At 40.7% G+C, this 24,662-nt stretch overlaps 1 protein-coding gene across 1 annotated transcript in view; it reads left to right on the top strand.

Annotated features, from left to right (window-relative positions):
• The window catches only part of ARMC10 (armadillo repeat containing 10), a 30,591-nt gene extending 6,195 nt beyond the window's left edge, over nucleotides 1-24,396 (top strand). The window contains exons 2-6 of the mRNA XM_047754184.1: nucleotides 12,624-12,772; nucleotides 15,478-15,612; nucleotides 18,864-19,040; nucleotides 22,458-22,529; nucleotides 23,452-24,396. Coding sequence (XP_047610140.1) covers nucleotides 12,624-12,772; nucleotides 15,478-15,612; nucleotides 18,864-19,040; nucleotides 22,458-22,529; nucleotides 23,452-23,703 — 785 coding nt within the window. The 3' untranslated portion in view covers nucleotides 23,704-24,396. The remainder of the gene's footprint in view (nucleotides 1-12,623; nucleotides 12,773-15,477; nucleotides 15,613-18,863; nucleotides 19,041-22,457; nucleotides 22,530-23,451) is intronic.
• Nucleotides 24,397-24,662: the final 266 nt, after the last annotated feature.

Below are 24,662 nucleotides of genomic sequence, written 5' to 3' on the forward strand. Positions count from 1 at the left end.
CCACACCCTCTCCAGCATTTATTAACTGTAGACTTTTTGATGATGGCCATTCTCACTGGTGCGAGGTTACATCATAGTTATGATTTGCATTTCTCTAATAATCAGTGATGTTGAGCATCTTTTTATCTGCTTTTTGATTGGTTGTTTTTTTGATATAGAGCTGTATGATTTGTTTGTATATTTTGGAGATTAATCCCTTGTCAGTTGCTTTGTTTGCAAATATTTTCTCACATTCTGTGGATTGTCTTTTCATTTTGTTTATGGTTTCCTTTGCTGTGCAGAAGCTTTTATGTAGGTCCCATTTATTTATTTTTGCTTTTATTTTCATTATTCTAGGAGGTAGATCCTAAAAGGTATTGCCGGGATTTATGCCAAAGAGCATTCTGCCTATGTTTTCCTCTAAGAGTTTTATAGTATCCGACCTTATGTTTAAGTCTTTAATCCATTTTGACTTTATTTTTGTATATGGTATTAGAGAATGTTCTAATTTCATTTTTTTTCATGTAACTGTCCAGTTTTCCCAGAACCATTTATTGAAGTGACTATCTTTTCTCCACTGTATATTCTTGCCTCTTTTGTTGTAGAGTAATTGACCATAGATGTGTGGGTTTCTCTTTTGGCTTTCCATCCTGTTCGACTGACTTGTGTTTCTGTTTTTATGCTAGTACCATACTGTTTTCATGACTCTAGCTTTGTGGTATGTCTGAAGTCAGAGAGACTGATTCCTCCAGCTCTGTTTTTCTTTCTCAGAATTGCTTTGGCTATTTGGTGTCTTTTGTGTTTCCATATAAATTTCAAATTTCTTTTTTCTAATTTGTAAAAAATGGCATTGGTACTTTGATAGGGATTACATGGAATCTGTCGATTCCCTTGCGTAGTATAGCCATTTTGACAAAATTAGGTCTTCCAATCCAAAAACGTGATATATCTTTCCATCTGTTTGTGTCATGTTCAGTTTCTTTCATCAGTATCTTATAGTTTTCAGAGTACATGTCTTTTGCCTCCTTAGGTAGATTTATTCCTAGGTATTTTATTCTTTTTGATGAGATGGAAATAGAATTGTTTCCTTAATTTCTCTTTCTGATCTTTCATTGTTAGTGTATGGGAATGCAAGAGATTTCTGTGTATTAATTTTGTATTCTATAACTTTACTGAATTCATTGATGAGCCCTGGTAGTTTTCTGATGGCACCCTTGGGATCTTCTATGTGTGGTGTCTCATTGCCTGCAAACAATGACAATTTTACTTCTTTTCCCATTCGGATTCATTTTATTTCTTTTTCCTCTCTGATCGCCATGTCTAGGATTTCTGAAACTGTGTTGAATAATGGTGGTGAGAGTGGATATCCTTGTCTTGTTCCTGATGTTAGTGGAAATCCTTTCATCTTTTCACCACTTGAGAATGAAGTTAGTTAGCTGTAGGTTTGTCATTATGGTCTTTATTATCTTGAGGTAGCTTCCCTCTTTGCCCACTTCCTAGAGGGTTTTTATCATAAATGGGTGTTGCATTTTGTTAAAAACGTTTCCAGCATCTTTGAGATGATCATATGATTATTATTCTTCAATTTGCTAATGTGGTATATCACACTGATTGATTTGTGGATATTGTAGAATCCTTGTACTAAATCCCACTAGATCATGGTATATGATCCTTTTAATGTATTGTTGGATTTGGTTTTCTAGTATTTTGTTTAGGATTTTTGTGTGTCTGTTCTTCAATGATATTGGCTTGTAATTTTCTTTTTTGTAGGCTCTCTTTGTCTGGTTTTGGTATCAGTGTGATGGTGGCCTCATAGACTTCTTGGGAATGTTTCTTCCTCTGCAATATTTTGGAAGAATTTCAGTAGGATTGTGTTAACCCTTCTCTCAATGCTCAATAGAAATCGTCTGTGAAGCTGTCTGGTTCTGGACTTTGGAAGTTTTTTGTTTTTTGTTTTTTGGACGTTTTTAAATTACAGTTTCAGTACTTGTGATTGAGCTGTTTGTTGTTGTTGTTGTTGTTTTTAATTTTTAAAACTTCTATGGTCCCCATTGTAGCACAGCAGAAATGAATCTGACTAGCATCCATGAGGATGTAGGTTTGGTCCCTGGCCTCTCTCAGTGGGTTAGGGATCTGGCATTGCCGTGAGCTGTGGTGTAGTTCACAGACATGGCTCAGATCCTGGCTGTGACTGTGGCATAGGATGGAGGCTGCAGCTCCCATTCAACACCTAGCCTGGGAACTTCCATATACTGCAGCCCTGAAAAAAAAAAAAAAAAAAAAAAACTTTTATTTTATGGCCACAGCTGCAGCACACGAAAGTTCCTGGGCCAGGAATCAAATCTGAGCCACAGCTGCGGCCATGATAGACCCTTTATCCCACTGCAGCAAGCGAGGGAGCAAACCTGTACCTTTGCAACAGCCTGAGCTGCAGCAGTTAGACTCTTAACCCACTGTGCCACAGTGGGAACACCTGTTCATATTTTCTATTTCTTCCTGGTTCAGTCTTGGAAGGTTGTACCTTTCTAAGAATTTGTCCATTTCTTCTAGGTTGTCCATTTTATTGGCATATCACTGCTTGTATTAACTTCTAATTCTTTGTATTTCCATGATGTCAATTATAACTTCTCCTTTTTCATTTCTAATTTTATTCATTTGAGCCCCCTCCCTTTTTTTTTCCTTGATGAGTCTCGCTAAAGGTTTATCAATTTTATTTTTTCAAAGAACCAACTTTTAGTTTCATTGATCTGTTCTATTGTTTTCTTCATCACTGTCATTTATTTCTGCTATGATCTTTATGATTTTGTTCCTTCTCCTAATTTTGCATTTTGTTTGTTCTTCTTTCTCTAGTTGCTTTAGATGTAAGGTTAAGTTGTTTATTTGAGATTCTTCTTATTTCCTAAGATTGTATGCTATAAATGTCCCTCTTAGAACAGCTTATGTGTGTTCCATTGTTTTTGGATTGTCGTGTTTTCACTGTCATTTGTCTCCAGGTATTTTTCTGTTTCCCCTTTGATTTCTTCAGTGATCCATTGATTGTTTGGTAACATATTGTTTATCCTCCATGTGCTTGTGTTATTAGTTACTGTATTCTTGAGCTTTGTTTGCTCTTTAAGTCTTCTCACTTCCATTCTTTTTCTGAGATCTTCAGTCATCCTTCCTGTCATCACTCTGAATTCTTTTTCAGGTAGATTGCCTATCTCCACTTCATTTAGTTTTCGTGGTTTTTTATCTTGTTTTTTGATCTGAAACATATTTCTGTCATCTCATTTCGTCTAACTTTTTGTGTTCGTGGTCTCCTTTCTGTAGGGTGCAAGATCATAGTTCCTCTTGTTTCTGGTGTCTGACCCCTAGTGGGTGAGGTTAGTTCAGAGGCTTGTGCAGGGTTGCTGGTGGGAGGGACTGCCCACCAGTGGGCAGCTGCATCTTGCCCCTCTGGTAGGCAGCACCATATCAAGAGGTATGTTTAAAGATGTATGTGAGCTCAGTATGACTTTAGGCAGATGATGTGTTGCTATTCTTCTGGTTGTTTAGCCGGAGTTGTCTAGCACTGGAGACTGTAGTCTGTTGTTGGGACTTGTTGCCAAAATGGTAACCTCCAGGAGAGCTCAGGCCAATCACTATTCCCTGGGGCCTCCACAACCAGTGTTCATGTCCCTGCCATGAGCCATAGCTGACCTCCCCGCTGCCCCCCACCCAAAAGATCCTACAAGACCTATAGGTAGGTCTCACCCACTCTCCTATGTAGTTATTGCTTTGTACTGGGTCTCATGCACATGAAACCTTGTGTGCACCCTCCAAAAGTGGAGTCTCTGGCTCCCCCAGTTCTGTAGAGCCAAAGCTCTGGTGGTTCCTCCTCCCAATACCAGACCCTTAGACTGTCTTAAAAGACTATTTTTATGTGGGAATATGCCTTTGTAGCCTCTGTGGGTTTAATATTTTTTGGTGTGAGGGCTGTTTTTAGTATGGATGCCTGCCACCTCTTTTCTCAGTGTATGTTGGCCATTGTCCCCTTGATAAGAGGTGTAACTGATGTTGTGACCACAGCCTGCACTGGATTTTGAATGAGGCCTCCTCTTTGCTCTATGGTTATACTGCCCTGTCAAGGGCAGGCATGCTCTCTGGTTATTGAAGTGGAAGCCTAGAAGCCCCCAGATCTTTTCTTAGCTGTGTTCCTGGTTTGTGGTGTGAAGTAGGTGGGATGCAGTACTCCCACTAGGAGGAGCCACTGAGTATTCCTCCACTGGAGCTGTTCACCTCTGCATGTGCTCTGTTATGTCACCTTTCATTCATTGTGTGGGCAGTTGGCACTGCTCTCAGCCCCACCTCAACCATGAGTATGCCAGCAGTTGGCCCTGGTATCACTAAGCCACCAATCCATATCCACTGAAGTCAAGCCCAAGGACTGCAGTAGTCATGCACCTGGACCCACTGTGGGAGCTATAGAGGCATCTCAGACCATGGTCTGGCCCAGCCTCTGTGTGTACACACCCACAAAGCCCACAGCTACTAAAGCCAGACCTGTCCCAGTTGCGAGAGCACTTGGCAATTCAGATGATCCACAGGTACAGAATTTACCAAGCTGGCAGCTGAGGTATAAACCCACATGTTGCCCAGCTGCAAGGAACAGTTTTACCTCTTTTTCCTAAGTTGCATGGTCCCTGGGGATCAGCTGTGATTTCAGCCCCATCTCTGTATGTGGGCAACCCAGGGACATTTAGTCCTGAGGCAGCCAGTGTGCACGAGCCTGCCCACATGGGAAGATGCCAGGGGGCTGGAGGAGGGCAGCCAGGGAGCATGCATAACCCACTCAGGTGGGAGTCAGGCCAGGGTGGCAGCTGGGACGGTGGGGTGGTGTGGGCGGGGAACAGGCGTGTACGTGCCTGTCCAGGCAGCAGCCTCTCCTAGAACCTGCAGAGGCAGAGGCAGACACATGGGAAAAGAGGCTGCGATGGCGGCTCCACCCTTGGCCTGCCACTCAGCAATGACACCTTACTTCTCTGGCGGCTCTGGCTTCCTTCGTGAACATTCCCAGCTGCGGTATCCATTCTCCTGCCCTGTCACTCTGTCTTTTTGCAGCCATCAGGAGTTTTCTCTCTGGGTCTGTTCTCCAAACCCCACACTCTAGCACCCGGTCCCCACCCATACCAGTGGGCATGCATCTCAGACTGGGGTGTGCAGGGCAGTGGCCTGGACCCTCTGTAGGTCTCACTCTGGGTCCTTCCTGCCACAGACTGGCTGTCGTGCTCTCCTCCAAGTCTCCGAAGCTCCTTTTCTGTCGGGCTGATCTCCCCACTGGTGAGGGGACCCTCGTGGTACAGAAACCTCTCCTCTCCTTCAGCTCCCTCGTAGGGGTGCAGGTCCTATCTTGCTTCTTCTCTTCATTTTTTTTTTTTTTTCGTTCATCCTACCCAGTCACATGGAGATACTTCTTGTCCTTTCAGGTGTTTGAGGTCTTCTGCTGGCATTTAGTAGGTGTTCTGTGAGAATTGTTCCATTAGTAGACGTGCCCTTGATGTATCTGTGGGAAGAGGTGAGCCCAGGTCCTGCTACTTCACCATCTTGACCCCGTCCCCATTTTTTTGTTTGTGATGCCACAATTTACATCTTTTCATCTCGTGTATCCCTTAACAAATTACTGTAGCTATAGTTATTTTTACTCCTTTTTTTTAACCTCCGTACTGCATTCGTGAGTCACCCACCACCGTTATAACATTGAGTTATTCTGAATTTAACTATTTATCTTTACCAGTGAGGTTTATACTTTCATGTGTCTTCCTGTTACTAATTAGCACTCTTGTCTCACTGTGTTCATTATTCTCCTGAATTTGGTGGGCATCTTTGTGAGCATTACTCTTTATCAGGTGAGTTACTTATCTGCATTTCATTAAGTTTTTTTTTTCTTCCTCCCTGAGGTCTTATCTCGTTCTTTCCTTTGGAGCATATTCCTGTTTCTTCATTTTGTTTAATCTGTGTTGCATTAGGTGAAACAGCCCCCTCTCCCAGTCTTGAAGGACTGGTCTTGTATAGAAGATGGGCCTCATCATTCAATCCTGCCGCAGCTCTTAGTTGTTTCTCAAAACTTTAAGATGGTCCAAACAGCCTACTTTATTCTTAATAGCGCCCAAGATTTGAGGGTGTGCCAAGAGCTATCAGTGTCCCAAAGGGGAGGTTCTCAGTCAGCCCCTAGATGCAGATTGATTGGAAGCCAGACCCTAAGGTAGCAGCTTTGAAGTATGCAAATCTCTCTCTCTCAGGGAAAGACCAGGAGATGGGTGTTTCTGTCTGTTCCTTCTTTCCTAAGCTGTGGAATGACAGCCAGTTCAGTACTATTTCCTTGTTTGCTACTGTCTTATTGAATCCATGAACACAAGCCCCACTGGCCACCAGAGCCAGGGGAACTTGTGGGTCTTGTGAGTGCAAGTCCTGTTAACTTTTAAAGCTAGATGTCGTGGGGACACATTTCTCAAGTGTAAATCTTAAATGTTGCGGCACAGGATGTGGACTCCTTAACTTTTTGGTCTTCCGGGAGAAGCTGGTCCTTGTCAGCAAGACCCTCCCAGTTTGTATATCACTACCCCAGGGGTGGGGTTGATGGTGAAATTGTGTCTCAGCCTCTCCTACCCACTTCAAAGTGGGTCGTTTTCTCCTTTGTCCAGGGTGTAGGAGTCACTCAGTTACAATTCCCTCAGTTTATTCAGAGGGAATTGTTCCATATTTAGTTGTGGATCTGGTGTGTCGGCGTAGGAGTCACAGGATCTTCCTCTGTGACCATTTTGAATAAGAACTGCTAGTCTTTTCTTTGTCTTAAACTTTAAGAAATTTGTAATTCCTGTACTGTCAACACTGTTTGAGAGCTTGAAAGAAAGAAATACTCCCTATTCATTCAACAACCTGATACCACACCTGAGAAGAATAGTATGAAAAGTCTGTAAATCTGTCTAAATTATGAATACAGATATAAAAATACTAAATCAAATGTTAACAACTCACATCCATTAGGCAATTAAATAATATACCAGAGTTCCCATCATGGTGCAGCGGAAACAAATCTGACTAGCAACCATGAGGTTGCGGATTCAATCCCTGGCCTCATTCAGTGGGTTAAGGATTCAGCATTGCTGTGAGCTGTGGTGTAGGTCCCAGACACGGCTCAGAGCTGGCATTGTGGTGGCTGTGCTGTAGGCTGACAGCTGCAGCTCTGATTAGACCCCTGGCCTGGGGAATCTCCATATGCCGCAGGTGTGGCCCTCAAAAGACCAGAGACCAAAAAAAAAGGTAATAATATACCAAGAACAAATGGTCATGGAGGGAAGATTCAAATTGGGAAATATATTGATGTAACTTTTTGCATTAATAGATTAAAAGCAAAAACACATAGTGACCTCAATTTCAAAGACATTTGAGTATCATCATTTCCGATAAACACTTGCAGCAAATTAGGAATAAATACAAGGAAATGTTCTTAAGTTGGTGAAGAACATCCATCATAAACCAAAAGCAACATTATATTTAATGGTGAAACACTATTAGCATCCTTAATAAGCTCAAGAACAAGAGATATCAATACCTGATATCACAGCTGTTACTGTCCTGGAATCTTTGCTAGCTTGATAAGAAAAATTACATAAATATTAGAAAGGAGGCAAAAGTATAATTTGTAACTGATACAATGATTTGTTTGGAAAAACCCAAGAGAATCAACTAGATAACTTTAGAAGCAATAAGAGTGCAGTAATGTAATTTGAATTCAAGATAAATATGCCCAAATCAGTAGCTTTTTGCATACAGTTAATAACCAATTCAGAATTTAATTGAAAAGATTTCATTTATGATAGCTATAAAAATTTTAAAAACTAGGTATACATCTAGCAAGAAGCCTATATGAAGATAATTTTTGTGAAGGACATAGACTCCATAAACGGAAATATGGTATGTTCCTGGCTGAAATGATTCTGTACCATGACAATTATTTTGAAGTTTATCTTGCTATAATATTATTTGGTAGTCACTTTTCCTTTCCTTTGAGAATTGTAATTTCTCCTCACCTTATTCAAGGAGATGGTGAACTCCCGAGCCTAAAATTCTTTCCCAATCTTATTGGTATAAAGCTAAGAGGAGAACTGGGACACTCAGGCTTGACTGCCTCACCTGTGTAATAGCAGTTCAAAAACTAATCAGTTGAAAAGTGGGGTATTTGATCATCACCACCCTCTATACCTTTTAGACTTTTATTATGTTTCTTTACCGAAAAAGTAATACATGATTTTTATTAAAAACTCAAGCAGACACGTACCAGTGGGCAAACACCAGCTTTGGGACCCCCAAGACCCTGTAAGCCAGAGACCCTAGGACCCAGCTCTATTCATAAGTGAGCTGGCAGTTGGGCTCTGACTCCGTCCACCAGCTGGCTGATGTCAGACTCAGGACTCCCATGGATCCTAGCCTCACCCACCAGAAGGCCAAAACTAGCCCCAAAATACCTTGGACTTCTCAGGAATCAGCTCCATCTACCAGGAGACTGACACTAGATCTGGAAACCCCAGCCCTGCACTCACCCATCCCAGAACCCAGCTGTGTCCACCAGTGAGCCAGCACTAGTCCTGGGATCCCCCAGGTTTTTGCAGCCAGCTGTCTTGTGAACCAGCCCAGCCAACCAGTAGCTGGCAGCCTCTGCACGAGGCAGGGCCTGGCAACTAACTAGACCGGGGCAGTCATACCTACCAGACCACCACAATAGTGGTGTAATTCCTATCAAAATACCAGTGGCATTTTTCAAGAACTAGAACAATTTTAAAATTCATATGGAAACACAGAAAATCCTGATAACCAAAACAGTCTTGGGAAAGAAGAACAGAGCTGGAGGAATCGTGCACCTGGCTTCAGATTATACTACAAAGCTACAGTAATGAAAACAGGATGGTACCAGCACAAAACCAGATGCAGAGATTAGTGGAAGAGAATACATAATTCAGAAATAAATCCAAACACTTAAGGTCAGTTAATCTACAGCAAAGGAGGCAAGAATATACAATGGAGAAAGACATTCTCTTCAATAAGTGGTGCTTGGAAAACTGGACAGTTACATGTAAAAACATGAAATGAGAACATTTTCTCCAAACCACATACAAAAGTAAACTCAAAATGGAATAAAGACTAAATGTAAGACTGGAAAGTGTGGACTCCTAGGAGAAAACTTAGGCAGAACACTCTGAGAGGAATCGTAGCAATATATTTTTGGATGTTTCCTAAGACAAACAAAACAAAATTAAAAATAAACATATAGGAACCCAATTAAACTGAAAAGCTTTTGCACAGCAAAGGAAACCATTGGCAAAACAAAAAGACACCCTACAGGATGGGAGAAAATATTTGCAAATGATTCTATCCGCAAGGGGTTAATATCCAAAATATATAAACATCTCATACAACTCAATACCAAAAGAAAACAACCTGCTTAAAAAATGGGCAGATCTGAACAGATATTTTTCCAACAGGCACATGAAAAGGTTCTCAGCATTGCTAATCATTAGAGGAATGCAAAAAAACTGCAATGAGCTATCACCTCACACCTGTCAGAATGGCTGTCATCAAAAAGACCACACATACCAAATGTTGGTGAGTATGTAGAGAAAAGGGAACCCTTGTTCCTGGTTGGTGGGAATGTAAATTGGTGCAGCCACTATGGAAAACAGTATGGAGGTTCCTCATAAAACTAAGAACGGGACTACTTTTTGATCCAGCAAGTCCACCCTTGGATATATATCCAAAGACATAAAAATGCTTTAATGTAGGCACTACTTCCATTTAATAGATGAAGAAACTGAGTCTTGGAGAGGTTAAGTCTCTCAGCTTGGTAAGAAGCTTAGCTGGAATTTGAATTAGACTTAACCTTGGCTTACTTTAAGCTACCACATTGTACCTTCTGTCTTCAGCTGAAAATTCTATGATTTAATACTTTTCCCTATAAAATTTTCTTGGCTCTTTATAAATAAACTTATATATCTGTAAAACTTTTTAAATGGCTTTGCGGGAAAATGTATAAGGAAGTTACAGGATTTTGAAATATTTTGGAAGTATAGATGAGTTAAATTTTTCATATTTCTGCCATCTATATATGTGTAAAATTTCACAACTTCAGAGCTGTATAGGAGCTTTTGGAACCAGTTATAGTCTTTGATCAAACTGATTTTACAGATGAGAAAATTGAGATCCCAGAAGAAGTTGTGATTGCCTGCAGCTTTGTATTTTCATTTCTCTGGTCTCTGCTACTAACTCCTGTGTGACTTGAGGCAAACCCTTAAATGATCCTGGTGTCGCTTTCCTTGTGTGCAAAATGAGAAGTTTAGATGAACCCTGAAAAGTCTTTCCATTCTAAAAATCTGTGTTTTTGTCATTCTTTCACTTACCCTTTTCAAGTATTCTGTGGGTAAAATACTATTATGAGGTGTAAATAAAGCACACCTAAAAAAGCAGGGTCCAGAGGTTCAGATTATAAAACTTGGGTGTGAGAATCTGCAGGCTTTTGGCTTTTAAGTTTTCCTAATAGGTGATTTCTTTTTTTTTTTTAATGATTTTTATTTTTTCCATTACAGTTGATTTACAGTGTTCTGTCAATTTCTACTGTACAGCAAAGTGACCTCCCCTTGGCAACCACAAGTCTGTTCTCCAAGTCCATGAGATTCTTTTCTGTGGAAAGTTTCATTTATGCCATGTATTAGATTCCAGATATAAGTGACATCAAATGGTATTTGTATTTCTCTTTCTGACTTACTTGGTATGAGTCTCTAGTTCCATCCATGTTGCTGCAAATGGTATTATTTTGTTCTTTTTTATGGCTGAGTAGTATTCCATTGTGTGTATATGTGTGTGTGTGTGTGTATATATATATATATATATATATATATATTCTACATCTTCATTCATGTGTCAATGGACATTTAGGTTGTTTCCATGTCTTGGCTGTCTTGAATAGTGCTGCAGTGAACATATAGGTGCATGTATCTTTTTCAAGGAAAGTTTTGTCCAGTTATATGCACAAGAGTGGGATTGCTGCGTCATACGGTAGCTCTATATTTCGTTTTCTAAGGTACCTCCATACCATCTTCCATAGTGGTTGTACCAATTTACATTCCCACCAACAGTACAGGAGGGTTCCCTTTTGTCCACACCCTCTCCAGCATTTGTTATTTGTTGACTTGTTAATCATGGCCATTCTGACTGGTGTGAGATGGTATCTCATAGTAGTATTGGTTTGCATTTCTCTAATAATTAGTGATGTTGAGCATTTTTTCAACCTAATAGCTGATTTCTTATTTGGCTTCTTTGGGAATATCACTTATTGGCTCCTGTAATCTAAGCTTGTTTATTTCCCTCCTGTTTGTCTGTGATTTCTCTTTAAGCAATATACTCAATTATTTTAATATTTTATTATAACACATGTTTATTGTAAAAAAAAATCAGTTAAGTACTCATTAGCAGAGGGTAGAAGTTATTTATCATCTCAGCATCAAAAGATAACAACTTGCAGTAATTTGAGAGACATTCTAAAAAAGGCACCTATGTGACATCATATAACACCTATTGTTGTAAACTGCCCACCCCCCGTCTCCCACCCTTTCTGCGTACTTGCACTGTCTGACCTTCAATCATGGATTCATTCTGGAGGAATCATGTTCTATGTTTATAACACAATGATAGTGTTATAAAAATGGTTTCTGTTTTCCTGTGGTGATTTCTATAAAGAGGATTTTTTTTTATTAAAAGCTAGAGCTATATATGTTAAAAGTCCCTGAGCAGAACCAGCGTTTGACTGCTCTGCCTTTTCTCAGAATGACAGCTTTTGTCATCACCCCTGGGTGGACTGTTACTCTAGCATCTCTGTCATCATGCCTTGTTCATACAAACCAAACAAAAGTGACTCACTAGCTGCATGATTGTGTCACTCCCAGAGTTTTTCCTGTGGCCTCGGGTGCTCTTAAACCTGTGATCAGAAGAGTTCTCCGTAATGTAAACACCATTTCTTAATGAAGCTATGCCTGTAGGGAAGTGTTCTACTGGATGGATGCACTTGTTTTTTTATTTTATTTTGTTTTGTTTTATTATTTTATTTTATTTTTAGGGCCGCACCCATGGCATATGGAAGTTCCCAGGCTAGGGGTCGAATCAGAGCTGCAGCTGCCAGCCCACGCTACAGCCACAACACCATGTCCAAGCCACATCTCTAACCTACACTGCAGCTCACACAACATCAGATCCTTAACCCACTGATCGAGGCCAGGGATCAAACCTGCGCCCTCATGGATACTAGTCAGGTTTGTTATCACTGAGCCACACAGGGAATTCCTGTAGCTGATTTTTAGAAAGAATAAACAGAAAATGCTGTTGGCATGCAGCACCTTACTAAAAGAGAGAGAGTGGTGACCGTTGGCTCATTTCTTAATATCTATAAGCCTTAGTATTCAGTTTGTAAATTGAGAATTATGCTAGCATTAGCTAAGGGTTACTTGAAGATTAAATGAGATAAGGCCTATAAAGTGCTTAAAACTGCGCCTGGCATCAGAATATGCATTCAGTATTGTCCCTAAAAAAATTTGTCTCATTCGAACTTTAGATGAATTTTAAACAACTTTATTTTTATGCAGAAGACTTAACCAATGGCTCATATGATGATATCCTAAATGCTGAGCAACTTCAGAAACTCCTATACCTGCTTGAGTCAACTGAAGATCCTGTCATCATCGAAAAAGCTTTGGTCACTCTAGGCAACAATGCAGCCTTTTCAGCCAACCAAGTGAGTACCCTAGTCTCCTGCCATTCACAAGCACAAGCACTCATTGTGACCCCGATAAGGTACTTAACCTCCCAGAGCCTGTGTAGTGTGGCTGTGGATCCTAGAGTAGAACAACTGTCGACTTCTGAAGAGCGTAGGCTAATAAATAGTAAGAGGATTAGTCATCGGATCCCAGATCCCTATGAAGTTGCTCCCTGACATCACATTTGTAGTAAGTCTCTCTAATCAAGGCTTAGCATTGCATGGCCTTTTAAATTATTTAAAATTCATCAGTGTTGCAGTAGAGCCACAAAAGCATCTAACATTTAAGTGCATGCTTTGTATGATACACAGGGCGTATGAGGATTGTTCTGATGCAGGTGGTCCCTAGACCACACTCTGACATACACAGATCTCTGTAAACATGCTCTGTGTCCTTCCCACCCGTCCCCAACATGGAGAAAGAGTAAAACCATTTGTGTCATTATTTTCAGCTAACCCCCTTCGTCAACATTGTCATGAGAGCTAAATTACTTGTAAGTTTTACTGTTATGCTTTCAGATTTATAGTGAGATATAAGGAATATTTGTGCCTTACTCACATTTCAGTTGCAAATGACAGAGCCCAGCTGAAATTATTTTTAAACCAAAAAGGGAAGACATTGAGCTCCTTTAACTTGGACATCCAGGGATAGCATTGGCTTCAGACACAGATCTGAATAGAGTTCAAGGTTACAGAAAGCACTGTCAGACTTCTCGCTCTCTCTTTTTGGCTTTGCTTGCCCCCGCTTCTTTTTCTGTATTGATCTTTGTCTCCCTGGCCACAAAGACATTGTCTTCATAGAGTTGGAAAAGAAAGTCACTGGCCTCATAAGACTTCATCATTGTGGCTCCTGATCTAAAAGGTAGAGTTGGCGCTGCTAGGATCAAGTGCCAAGCCTTTGGATCTATTTCTGGGCCAAGGCACCCTGGACTGCGATGAGCAAGGCCTGGCTTACCTACACATCCTACAGCCAAAAACAGCAGGGATGGGGGAACATGATTGACCAGCAAGCCCCATGGGGGACTGTGAAGGATAGAGGAGGTGCCGTGTCTGCCCCAGTACAAAGATGGGTGCCAGGCAGACAAAAACAGCAGATGGTGCCTAGCTTATTCGCATGCCTCTATTACGGGCATTTCTGATGCTGTAGTTTTATATGCCTCTGAAACAAACTGTAGTCAGTGTGGGTCAGTAGCCACTGATAAACAAGTACTTTCTTGGGTAATGGGAGTTGCAGCCCCTCGTCATCAATTATAGTGCCTTCATCTGCTTTAACAATACAGGGGTTTTTGTTTTTGCTTTGGTTTTTTATTTTTTTATTTTTTTTGTCTTTTTGCCATTTCTTGGGCTGCTCCCTCGGCATATGGAGGTTCCCAGGCTAGGGGTCGAATCGGAGCTGTAGCCACTGGCCTACACCAGAGCCACAGCAACACGGGATCCGAGCCGCGTCTGCGACCTACACCACAGCTCACGGCAACGTGGGATCCTTAACCCACTGAGCAAGGGCGGGGACCGAACCCGCAACCTCGTGGTTCCTAGTCGGATTTGTTAACCACTGTGCCACGACGGGAACTCCTGCTTTTGTTTTTTAAAGGGCCATCATCTAGTAACCACAAATCCTTGGGAAGAAGCTGGAATTGCAGATGGAAAGCTTTTTCTTTTTCTGATAGAATGGCATGTTTTGGCCCCACATGAGTCATTTTCCAGCTTATTTTTCCGGTTGAGAAATGAAGCAGTTAATACCTCTTTCAGTGTCGGGACCAAGGCACATAGTCTTACAGTGTTGCAATTTATTGTGAGAACTCTCCAGCTTATTTTTCCTTTAAAAATTTGGACACCATTTCCAAACTGTGTGGAACTTTAATTCTTTAAGATGTTAACAGGTGTATACCCTGCCTTCCCCAACTGAAAAAATGACCTTGTTTTTGGATATAGTTTATAGAGATACTACATTCAATACTCCTCTCTTAGAGATTCCAGTGCACATGAACATAGGAATACATCACAATAAAGAGACCTGTTTACTCTTGTTATACCCAGAGTTTCTCAAACCTAATTATCCACGAAACCGCCCCCCCCTTTTTTAATAGGGCTGCACCCATGACCTATGGAAGCTCCTGGGCCAGGAACTGAACCCAAGCCACAGTGGCAACCTGCGCCACAGTTGCAGCAACACCAGATTCCTAACCCATTGCACTGAGCCAGGGAGTAGATTCTTAAGCCACTGTGCTACAGCAGGAACTCCCAAACCTCCCCTTTTTTTAATGAAGCATCTATGAACATCATAAGGGATTAGTGTTCCAAAGTATTCATAGAGCACACTACCGTAGTATTCTGAATATGAATGCATTTGCAAATTGGCCTGTGTAAGAGATATTGTGTAACTTATTTCAAACTAAATTTTATTTGTAAATTGCTTTGAGATCATTGTGGTAGCTCTGCAAATCTTCATTGTATGTCTCCACGCAATAGTTTAAATATTACACATCTTAATTTACTTTCAGTTGATTTCTTTGCCTATAAAATTAAAGATAGTAAACTTTTTTAAAAATTAGGAATTACATATTGTATACGGGAATGGTATTTCCAAAGAATCATTAATTTGTATTTGTATTTGTAGATGCAAAGAATATATTGAAAAGGGATGCATATTAAAGTCACGGTCCTGGTTTTATTCCCCCCTTTAGGTCATTATTCGTGAATTGGGTGGTATTACAATTGTCGGAAGCCAAATCAATAATCCCAACCAGAGTATTAAAGAGAAAGCTTTAAATGCACTGAATAACCTGAGTGTGAATGTTGAAAATCAAATCAAGATAAAGGTAAGTTACCTAAAATCACAAATACGTAACATTTTCTGTATATGAGAGAGAAAAATAAAAGGTAAGTAATGAAGTTTTAGTAGACCATGCTTTATCACTTTATAGCCAAGAATTACTTTTATTTTTTCCAGCTTTATCAAGATATAGTTGACAGAAATATTGTATAAGTTTAAGGTGTACAACATGATGACTTGATACATGTATATACTGTAAAGTGATTACCACTAGAGCGCGTGCGTGCGTGCGTGTGTGTGGTGAGAACATTTGAGAGCTACTTTCTCAGCGACATGCAAGTATACAATGCAGTCTTGTAAGCTCTAGTCTCCCTGCGGTACATCAGACCCCCGAACTTACTCATTTTATAACTTTTAGGCTTGTGCCCTCCCCATTTCCCTTCACCCAACCATTCAACTACTCTTTGAATAAGTTTGGCTTTTTCAGATTCCACATATAAGTGAGATCATTCAGTATTTGTCTTCTCTGTCTGACTTACTTCACTTAGTATTATGCGCTCAAGGTCCATCCATTTTTCACAAATGGCAAGATTTCTTTTTTTTATGGCTGGTTAATATTCCATTGTATATACAGACCACACTTCCTTTATCCATTTATCCACTGATCAACACGTAGGTTATTTCTATGCCTTGGCCATTGTGGCCTATGGTGCAATGAACATGGGGGTTTAGACATCTCTTCGAGATAGTGATTTTGTTTCCTTTGGATATATACCCAGAAGCGAGATTGCCGGATCATATGGTAGTTTTATTTTTAATTTTTTGAAGACTATCCTTACTGTTTCCATAGTGGCTGCACCAAGCAACAGTCCACAAGGGTTCCTTTTTCTCTGCATCCTCGCCTACACTTTTTTTTTTTTTTTGGTGGCCATGCCCATAGCATGCAGAGGTTCCTGGGCCAGGGATCAAACCCACACCACAGCAGTGACCCTAGCTGCTACAGTGGCAACTCCAGTTCCTTAACCTGCTTCACCTCAAAAGAACTCCGTTCTTATCTTTTTGATAATAAGCATTCTAATAGTTATGAGGTGATATTTTACTGTAGTTTGGGCTTGCAGTTCCCTGATGATTAGTGAGGTTGAGCATCTTTTCCTGAACCTCTTGACCATTTGTATGTCTTTGGAAAAATGTCTGTTCAGGTCCTCTGCTCATTTTTTATGGAGAGTACGCAGAGGAAGAAAGGACATGAACCAGCCAATAAGGGGTGCAGTGGACTTTTGAATCTGGGATTCAGTTTAATACACATGTGATAAAGGAACCAGGCCAAAACCAGATAGCATCAGCAGAGAGACACAATAAATTAGGAAATCATGTTAATTCAACATTTCTTGAGCTCCTGCTGTGTGTTACAGAGTTTAGAAGTGAACAGGATTAGCTCTTGTTTTATGACAGCTAGAAGGAAGGATAAGGCAAGTCCACAAATAGTTATAATTGAAGCAGAACATGAATTACTTTAAGGAAAAATAAAAGTAAAACATCATTGAATACACAGAAGGTGGGGGGGAATCTCATTCAGAAGCTTCTATAAACGGTAGAGACCAAGATGGCACCTAGGAGTGTCTAAGGTTTCTACAGGCAGGGTCGGGCAAAGAGGGTATCCCAAGAGAAGGGAGCAGGGTGAGGTGGGCACAGCCCCAGCCATAACTGAGCTGGCCTATTTGGTAATCTTGTTGCTAGAACTGAAATGGAGAAAAGATTCAGAGATAATATGGATGTAAATGTTCAGCACATTTTAGGAAATGCTTGGAAAGACAGCAACATCCTATGAAAATATATGTTTTATAAAGGAAATGCCATTCTTATTTATTTATTCATTTATGTTTCTTCTTAGGGTCACACCTGCAACATATGGAAGTTCCCAGGCGAGGGGTTCAATCAGAGCTGCAGCTGCCAGCCCACATAACCACAGCAACGCCAGATCCAAATCGCATCTGCAGCCTACACCACAGCTCACAACACTGGATCCTTAACCCACTGAGCGAGGCCAGGGATCAAACCCACATCTTCATGGATACTAGTTAGATTTGTTCCCACTGTGCCACAACGGGAACTCCGCTAGTCAGGTTCTTAACCCACTGAGCCACAATGGGAACTCTGCAAATGGCATTTTTGAAAGGATGGATGAAATTGTGACCCAGGAGAGCCAGACTGATCTGTAACTATCATTTGGATCTTGAAATCAGATTAAAAATTTAATCTCTTTGCTTTATTGCCATCATTTTCGTTTCTGTAGTAACATAGGTACATTTGGATATTTTCTAAAGGTAGTACTGGCCTATAGGACAATTTGAAAATTCCTTAGCATTTTATATTAGGGAATTTTTCTTACCAGTTAGAACTTTCGGTGGCGTTCAGACTTAGGTGAATACCAATTACTTGAGAGACATCATTTTTCAAGCCAGAAAGATCACAGCCAGACAGTATAGTTTTAGAGAACTTTCCATCATCCTGGGTTTACTTTTGATCTATCACGTGTAAAATAGGAACACGACTGGCCTTACTCTTCGCCAGTGGTGGTTTACAGTATCATGAAGGAGAAGGTCGTGTGCAGAAACCTCAATGAAGAGGCACCTTGGGCCAAAGAGAGTTTTGCCTCTGCGTACTTTTGAAAGAAAGAACTGTAAAGAAAAGCTCTCTTTCACTTTGCCTTCCCCCCCTCCCTCCATTGTTTACTTGTAACAGGATGTAGCCCCTGGATCCCACTGTCCAGGAACTTACCATGGTACCAACGGCCCCTCAGGTCTTTGGGCTTCCACCTCCTCCTGGCGTGCCCAGACACAGAAGGGGAGGCGCAGTTGGGAGCCGCCAGCAAGTGAGAAGGCCCCCCAGTGGTGTTGAGAGGTGCTCTCTGGGGTTGGACATGGCTCCACCAGCTAGTTACACTGGACAGGGGATCCAAGCTCCTTCAAGAGTTTACAGCCGCTGTCTGTAAAATGGTCCTAACAATACAGCCCCATTAGAGTTGGCCTAGGGACAAAGTGAGGTTCACCTGCAAAATTCTCAGCACAGGGCCTACCATTAACAAGGGACCTTAAGCTTAAAAAGAAAGTCACCCAAGTTTGAGGGCTGCCATCTTTCCTGAGGAGCTGATCTCAGCCTAAACAGTCACCCTGCTCCCCTGTGCAGAAAAGTTACGGTTCAGTGGAAAAATTGGGGAGATTCTAAGGCACTCACTTAAAAATAAATAAATAAATAAAGACACTTGCTTCCCCCCCCCCCCCCCCCCCCCGCCTTTAGGTGTACGTTAATCAAGTCTGCGAGGACGTCATGTCTGGTCCCCTGAACTCGGCCGTGCAGCTGGCTGGACTGAGGCTGTTGACAAACATGACAGTTACCAATGACCACCAGCACATGCTGAGCACCTACATTGCAGACCTGTTCCACGTGTTGCTCACGGGAAATGGAAGCACCAAGGTATGAAGGAAATGGTCATCACCCGAGCTGCACAGAGGTGTTGCATCCAGCTCATTAAGCTTGGAATTGAGGAGTTCTGTGGCATCTCGGGTTAAGGATCCGATGTTGTCACTGCAGCGGCTTAGGTCGCTGCTGTGGCACAGATTCCATCCCTGGCCCAGAAACTGCCACATGATGAGGGCGTAGCCAAAAAAAAAAAAAAAAAAAGATTGGAATTGAGTTTACAGATCACCCATCTTAAGTTGATGTCCCCTCAAAAAAGAGAAAAAATCCTAATATGGGCCTAAAAAGTATATTATTTTTATCCCCAATATTAAATTTCAGAATTTTGAAAATGATCTCTTTCACTTATCAATAGATGGGTATTCACTTGGTTTTCTGAAAATCGGTTTATGTTTTACTGAAGTAGCTCCCTTCCCCACCCCGACCCCTGCACAAGATGCAGGACCATTGTGATTGAAAGGAATCTTTGAGTGAACAGTGCTAGGTAATTGAGTTTTTTGTTTACCTCAGTGTTAATGAAACTTTTCTTTTTATTCCGCCATTAGCTGTTGAAAAATCTTTCTAAAACTCAGACGTTGAAGTTTGAGTAATGCATGTCTCAGTGCTCCACTTTGACCTGTTAGGTAGATGGAGGAGGCAACAGAGATGAAGCTGAATTAACGAGGACGCCCTGTGAAAATTCCTCAAGTAAACCCCTCATATTAGTGTGCACTCTTAGCAAGTGCCATTTTTTAAGAAACAGCATAAGAACAGAAGGTAGTCTAATCAAAGATTCTGTTAGTTGAGTCAATTGTTCATCAGTGTTTTACTATATTGGTCTGTGTTCTCTGGCACAGTTGAAAAGAAGGACCAGATGTGAAGCCAAACTCCAGATACTCAGCTTCACAGAGAGTTACTCCCGGGGTTATGACACGGTGATTATCAGAGAGCCGCGCTATGGTCCTGGTGACATTTGTTCTGAGATGTTTTTGTGTGGGCTGTCCCCATTTCCAGTCGCCAGACTTATTTGGATGTGGTCTGTGATGTACCCGGATGCACTCACGATTCGATGTAATAACACTGGCAATACTCTAGCAATATTGCTCCATCCATACCTAATTTCCAGAATGCACACACACCTGTCAACACCCTTCTCTCCAGGGAGCAAGGTAACATCCAGCCCCTGAGCCCCATGGAAACTCCCCTTGCTCTATCTACCCCCATGGCATTGCCGCTGGAGGAGAAATCTCTCCTGTGCTTCTCCCTGCAGCTGCTCTGCCCAAAACCTCAGAGGAACACTGTGTTCAGAGCCAGGCCTGTCTGTCTCGGGGCTTCATAGATCTGTCCCAGACATGGTCTGTGTTTTCATATACTTTATGACTTCTTAAAGAGTGACTCAGACCACAATAGTATGTTCCATTTTTGCTTTGTTTTGTTTTTCCATGACATTGCCTAGCATGGTATTTCTGGAATCAGAAATTTGCCTTTTCAGTCTGTCTGGGAACCTAGCTACCAATTGTTTCTCCATACAAAAATGAGTTTAAAGTTCCAACTTGCAGATGAACTTTTGGATAGTAATCTATTTGTAAGTGGGAAGATGTATCCGATTTAGACATTTTCTTAGTAAATAACTACTGACATGAATTTTCAACATAGTTTTTAATGACTGATCTATAATAATCTTTTAGGCTCAACACTGATCCGTAACTAAATATAAAGAGCGGAAGATGACTATAAAGAAATGTTGTGTTTGCTGCATCTGCCAAGAGGCCAAAAAAAAAAAAAAAAACTAATGGCTTAAAGAAATGTCCTGGAGTCACCACAAGGTGGCATATGTGACCAGAAGGGGAAAAAAAAAATTTGTTCGTGGTTTCAAAACAATATATATACACATAGCTGTTTAATCTGTAGTTATAAATACTCTACCATTATGTATACTTTTTGTCATGTTTAACTCCCTTCTGTGGACCATAGCAACATGAAATTTTAGTGCAGGATTCTAACTTGCTGTTACTGTTCCTGGTTGAAAAAAAAAAAAGGCCTTTTTTAGATTTTATTGACTTCATCCAGGCTTATTTCATCAGCTCAGGACCATCCTGTGTCATAACTCTCCTCATTTTCCTAATCAAAACTTCAAAGAGACAAGTGTTTCTTCCTAACACTTATTCTCAGTGTTGCTGAGCCAGTCAGGCCAGACCAGGTCCGACAGTGACCCCCAGGGAGCTCACTACAGGGTCAGAAGTCATCTCCGCGCTTTCCCCTTAAGGCTATGATGAATAAAGCATGTGCTTGCAAAATTTCCTCTCTGCAAGGGCGGGAAACTGTTAGCAGTGGTTTCTGCAGGGGAGTGAGATGGGCAGGCTTATGTTGTTACCTTGTTCCCATCCGCACTGTTTGAAATGCATCATGGCCATGTATTAAATTTCTAAGATTTTTTTTAATTGATAAAAACAGTAAAATTAAGGAAAGCCTTGTACCTTCCTCCTTAACAAATTAGTGTGTGGAGTGTGATCAAAGGAATGTGAGTACATAGGATATAGGTATAAAGAGTAGCAAGCAAATACCAAACTTAGTAATTATGGTCTCTGTTCGTGGAAACGTGAATATCCTTTTCCTCTGTGCTTTCCTATAGTTTAAAAAAAATGTTCCATAGTAAACACAATGCCTTTGTAATCCAAAAAAAAGTTTTAAAGATAATATCCAGGTTCCTTCCCAGGTCTAGTGAAGGACACGTGTGACACCTTCTCTGGATGTCAGTCTCCTCTCCCAGGTCCTCAGCATCTGTAATTTCAAATATTTTGTAGAAAGTATGGTTTTACATGACTCATATTTTTAAAGGAAGAATTCTATTCAAATGTTTTTATTCCTGATTTTTCAATTATAAGTGATAAGAATGCTAATATTTTAGCTTGTCAGCCATAAGTTAACATGTCTGCTGATTATTTATGCCACTGCCTATTTAAATGATTGAAAGTTTTTTTCACATAAAAAGATAAGCTCCAAGAATCACAGTAACCAATAAAAAGAACCATATTGTTAGCCTTCATAACCAAATTGTCCCTAAATTTTCATACTTTAAGTAGAAATACTAAGCTTTGAGAGATTCCTTTTTCGTTCCAAAGATGATATTTCACTTACTAGTAATCCTAACAAAGAGCATTTATGTAACACATGTTTAACTTACCCTGTGTCAGGTATGTGGGTGGGCCGGGGTGGGTAGAGAAAAAATTCACTATTTTCTCCCTTTCTCCCTATCAATATAACTGGAAGGCTCAGCTTTAAGATGGATTGAGAAGGCTTCGTGGAGAGGAGAGAATGAGAATCTAATCTTAAAACTAGGCAGAACTTTAAAATGTGGACATGGTTGGCGGCAGCATGCCAGGGAGAGAAAATCCATGCTTGCTGGTCTGAGACAAACTGATACTCTTATTTCAGGTTCAAGTTTTGAAACTGCTGTTGAATTTGTCTGAAAACCCAGCCATGACAGATGGACTCCTTGGTGCCCAGGTAGAGAGCTTTCATTTTGTCTATACAAATAGATGTGGACAGATCTGGAAGGAAAGGATTTATCCCAAAATAGTAACAGGGATTATATCTGTGGAGCAATATTAAAGGTGGGTGGGGTTTTTTGGGGGTTCTTTTTGCCTATGTGAATTCCTTACATTTTATGTAATAGACATATTTTACTTTTAAAAATCATCTTGCTCACAGTCTAGCGGGAGGAGACAAAAATATGTAAGAAATGAGCGAGATAATTGAAAGCTATGGTAAGTGTTTTGAAGGAAGTGCAGGTGGTGCTGTTTTAGAAAGGACCTGTCACACTCATCTGCTCGGCGCCGTACCCTGCACTGTGTATGCAGTTAGTGTTGGGTGAATGAATGAGCTTCCATGATGACTGTATATGACGGATCTTAAAGAGGAAATGGGTATTTTTCAAATGATTACATTCTAGGATTCCAAGGGAATAGAATTTTTTTAGCTGTAACACAAGACCTCTCTTTTTCCATTAGTAATCAAGGCAGAGGTGTGGAAGATTTTACACATTCATGTTTTGCAGTCCTAGGGATACTTTTCCATGACAAGATTTTTCAGTGTATTCAGGGAGCTTTAAAATGTGAAAACCGAACTTCCCATCGTGGCTCAGAGGTAATGAACCCAACTAGTGTCCATGAGGATGCTGCTTCAGTCCTTGGCCTCCCTCAGCAGGTTAAGGATCCGGCGTTGCCGTGAGCTGTGGTGTAGGTCACAGAGACAGCTCGGATTGCATGTGGCTGTGGTGTAGGCCAGCGGCTACAGCTCCAATTCGACCCCTGGCCTGGGAATTTCCATATGCTGCAGGTGCAGGCCTAAAAAGCAAAAAAATAAAACGTGAAAATATACATGGGAAATGTTTTCGTATATTTTAACTTCTTCTTGTTTCCTATTTCAGGTGGATTCATCATTCCTTTCCCTTTTCGATGGCCACGTAGCAAAGGAGATTCTTGTTCGAGTTCTCACACTGTTTCAGAATATAGATAACTGCCTCAAAAAGGAAGGTCGTTTAGCTCTTCAGCCAGCTTTCCCTGAAGGTTCTCTGTTTTACCTGTTATATGGAGACGAATGTGCCCAGAAAATGAGAGCGTTAGTTTATCACCATGACGCGGACGTGAAGGAAAAGGTAACGATGATACCAAAATTCTAATTGGTCGGTCGTGTTTTTCCAGGAAGTAGTGCAGTCTAGAAGTAATACACATAAACTTCTCATCTTTCACCTTCCTTACAAAGAGATTCTTGCAACTGCTGAAATTAAACCAGTAAATAGCATGTTTCATCATTAACACAGCTACTACCTGCCATGGTCTTCTGGTTTATTCTGGATCATTTTATTGACTTCAAACGAGTATAAGAGCTTATTCTCAAACCATTTTCTTTCTTTGTATTTTGCTTTTTGCTAAGCTAGTTCAGTTATTTCTTCTACATGGCACAACAGTGACCCTTTTATGTATAGCTACGCTTCCACTGTTGGAAGTGATCTGCAGTTACTCATCTGGGACAGCATTAGTACCATCCTAGGAATGGCTTTGTTCTTTTAGTAACGATGAGATCTGTACTTGCAAGCCCACCTGCCACACTGCTTTCAAGTCTGTTCTAATCATGAAACCCTATTTTAGCCCATGCAAACTGTAACCTGTTAGGAGAAGTGTTTCCTAGTACTCACCCACTCCCATTCAATGTGATTTGTATAACATACTGGGATCAGTCAAAATCCATCCAGAGGCAATTGGTTAAATCAGTTATCTAGTCTTTAAAAAGAATGAAGCAAGTTTGAATGTGCTGATGTGGAAAGACATCCATGAAATATGGTTGTTTTTAAAATACATGTAAAAAAACTGTGTAATGTGACCCCATGTGTGTTTTTTTTAAGTGAAGAAAATTATGCTTATATATGAATGACACAAGTGTTCTGTCCATATATAAGTGTCTTGGTATATGTAGAATGATACCACCCTCCTGGGAATAGGGCTGGAGAGGGAGGAAATAACTTCTCTATGATCAACTTCTTCTACTGTTTGAATTTTTTACTCTGAGCAGAAATTTTTATACTTTTTTAAATAAAGAAAAAAAGTCTCAAGTTTATTTTTTCTCCCATTAATTGAAAGA

This window comes from Phacochoerus africanus, chromosome 11 (genome assembly GCF_016906955.1).
Source record: "Phacochoerus africanus isolate WHEZ1 chromosome 11, ROS_Pafr_v1, whole genome shotgun sequence".
Classification (NCBI taxonomy): domain Eukaryota; kingdom Metazoa; phylum Chordata; class Mammalia; order Artiodactyla; family Suidae; genus Phacochoerus; species Phacochoerus africanus.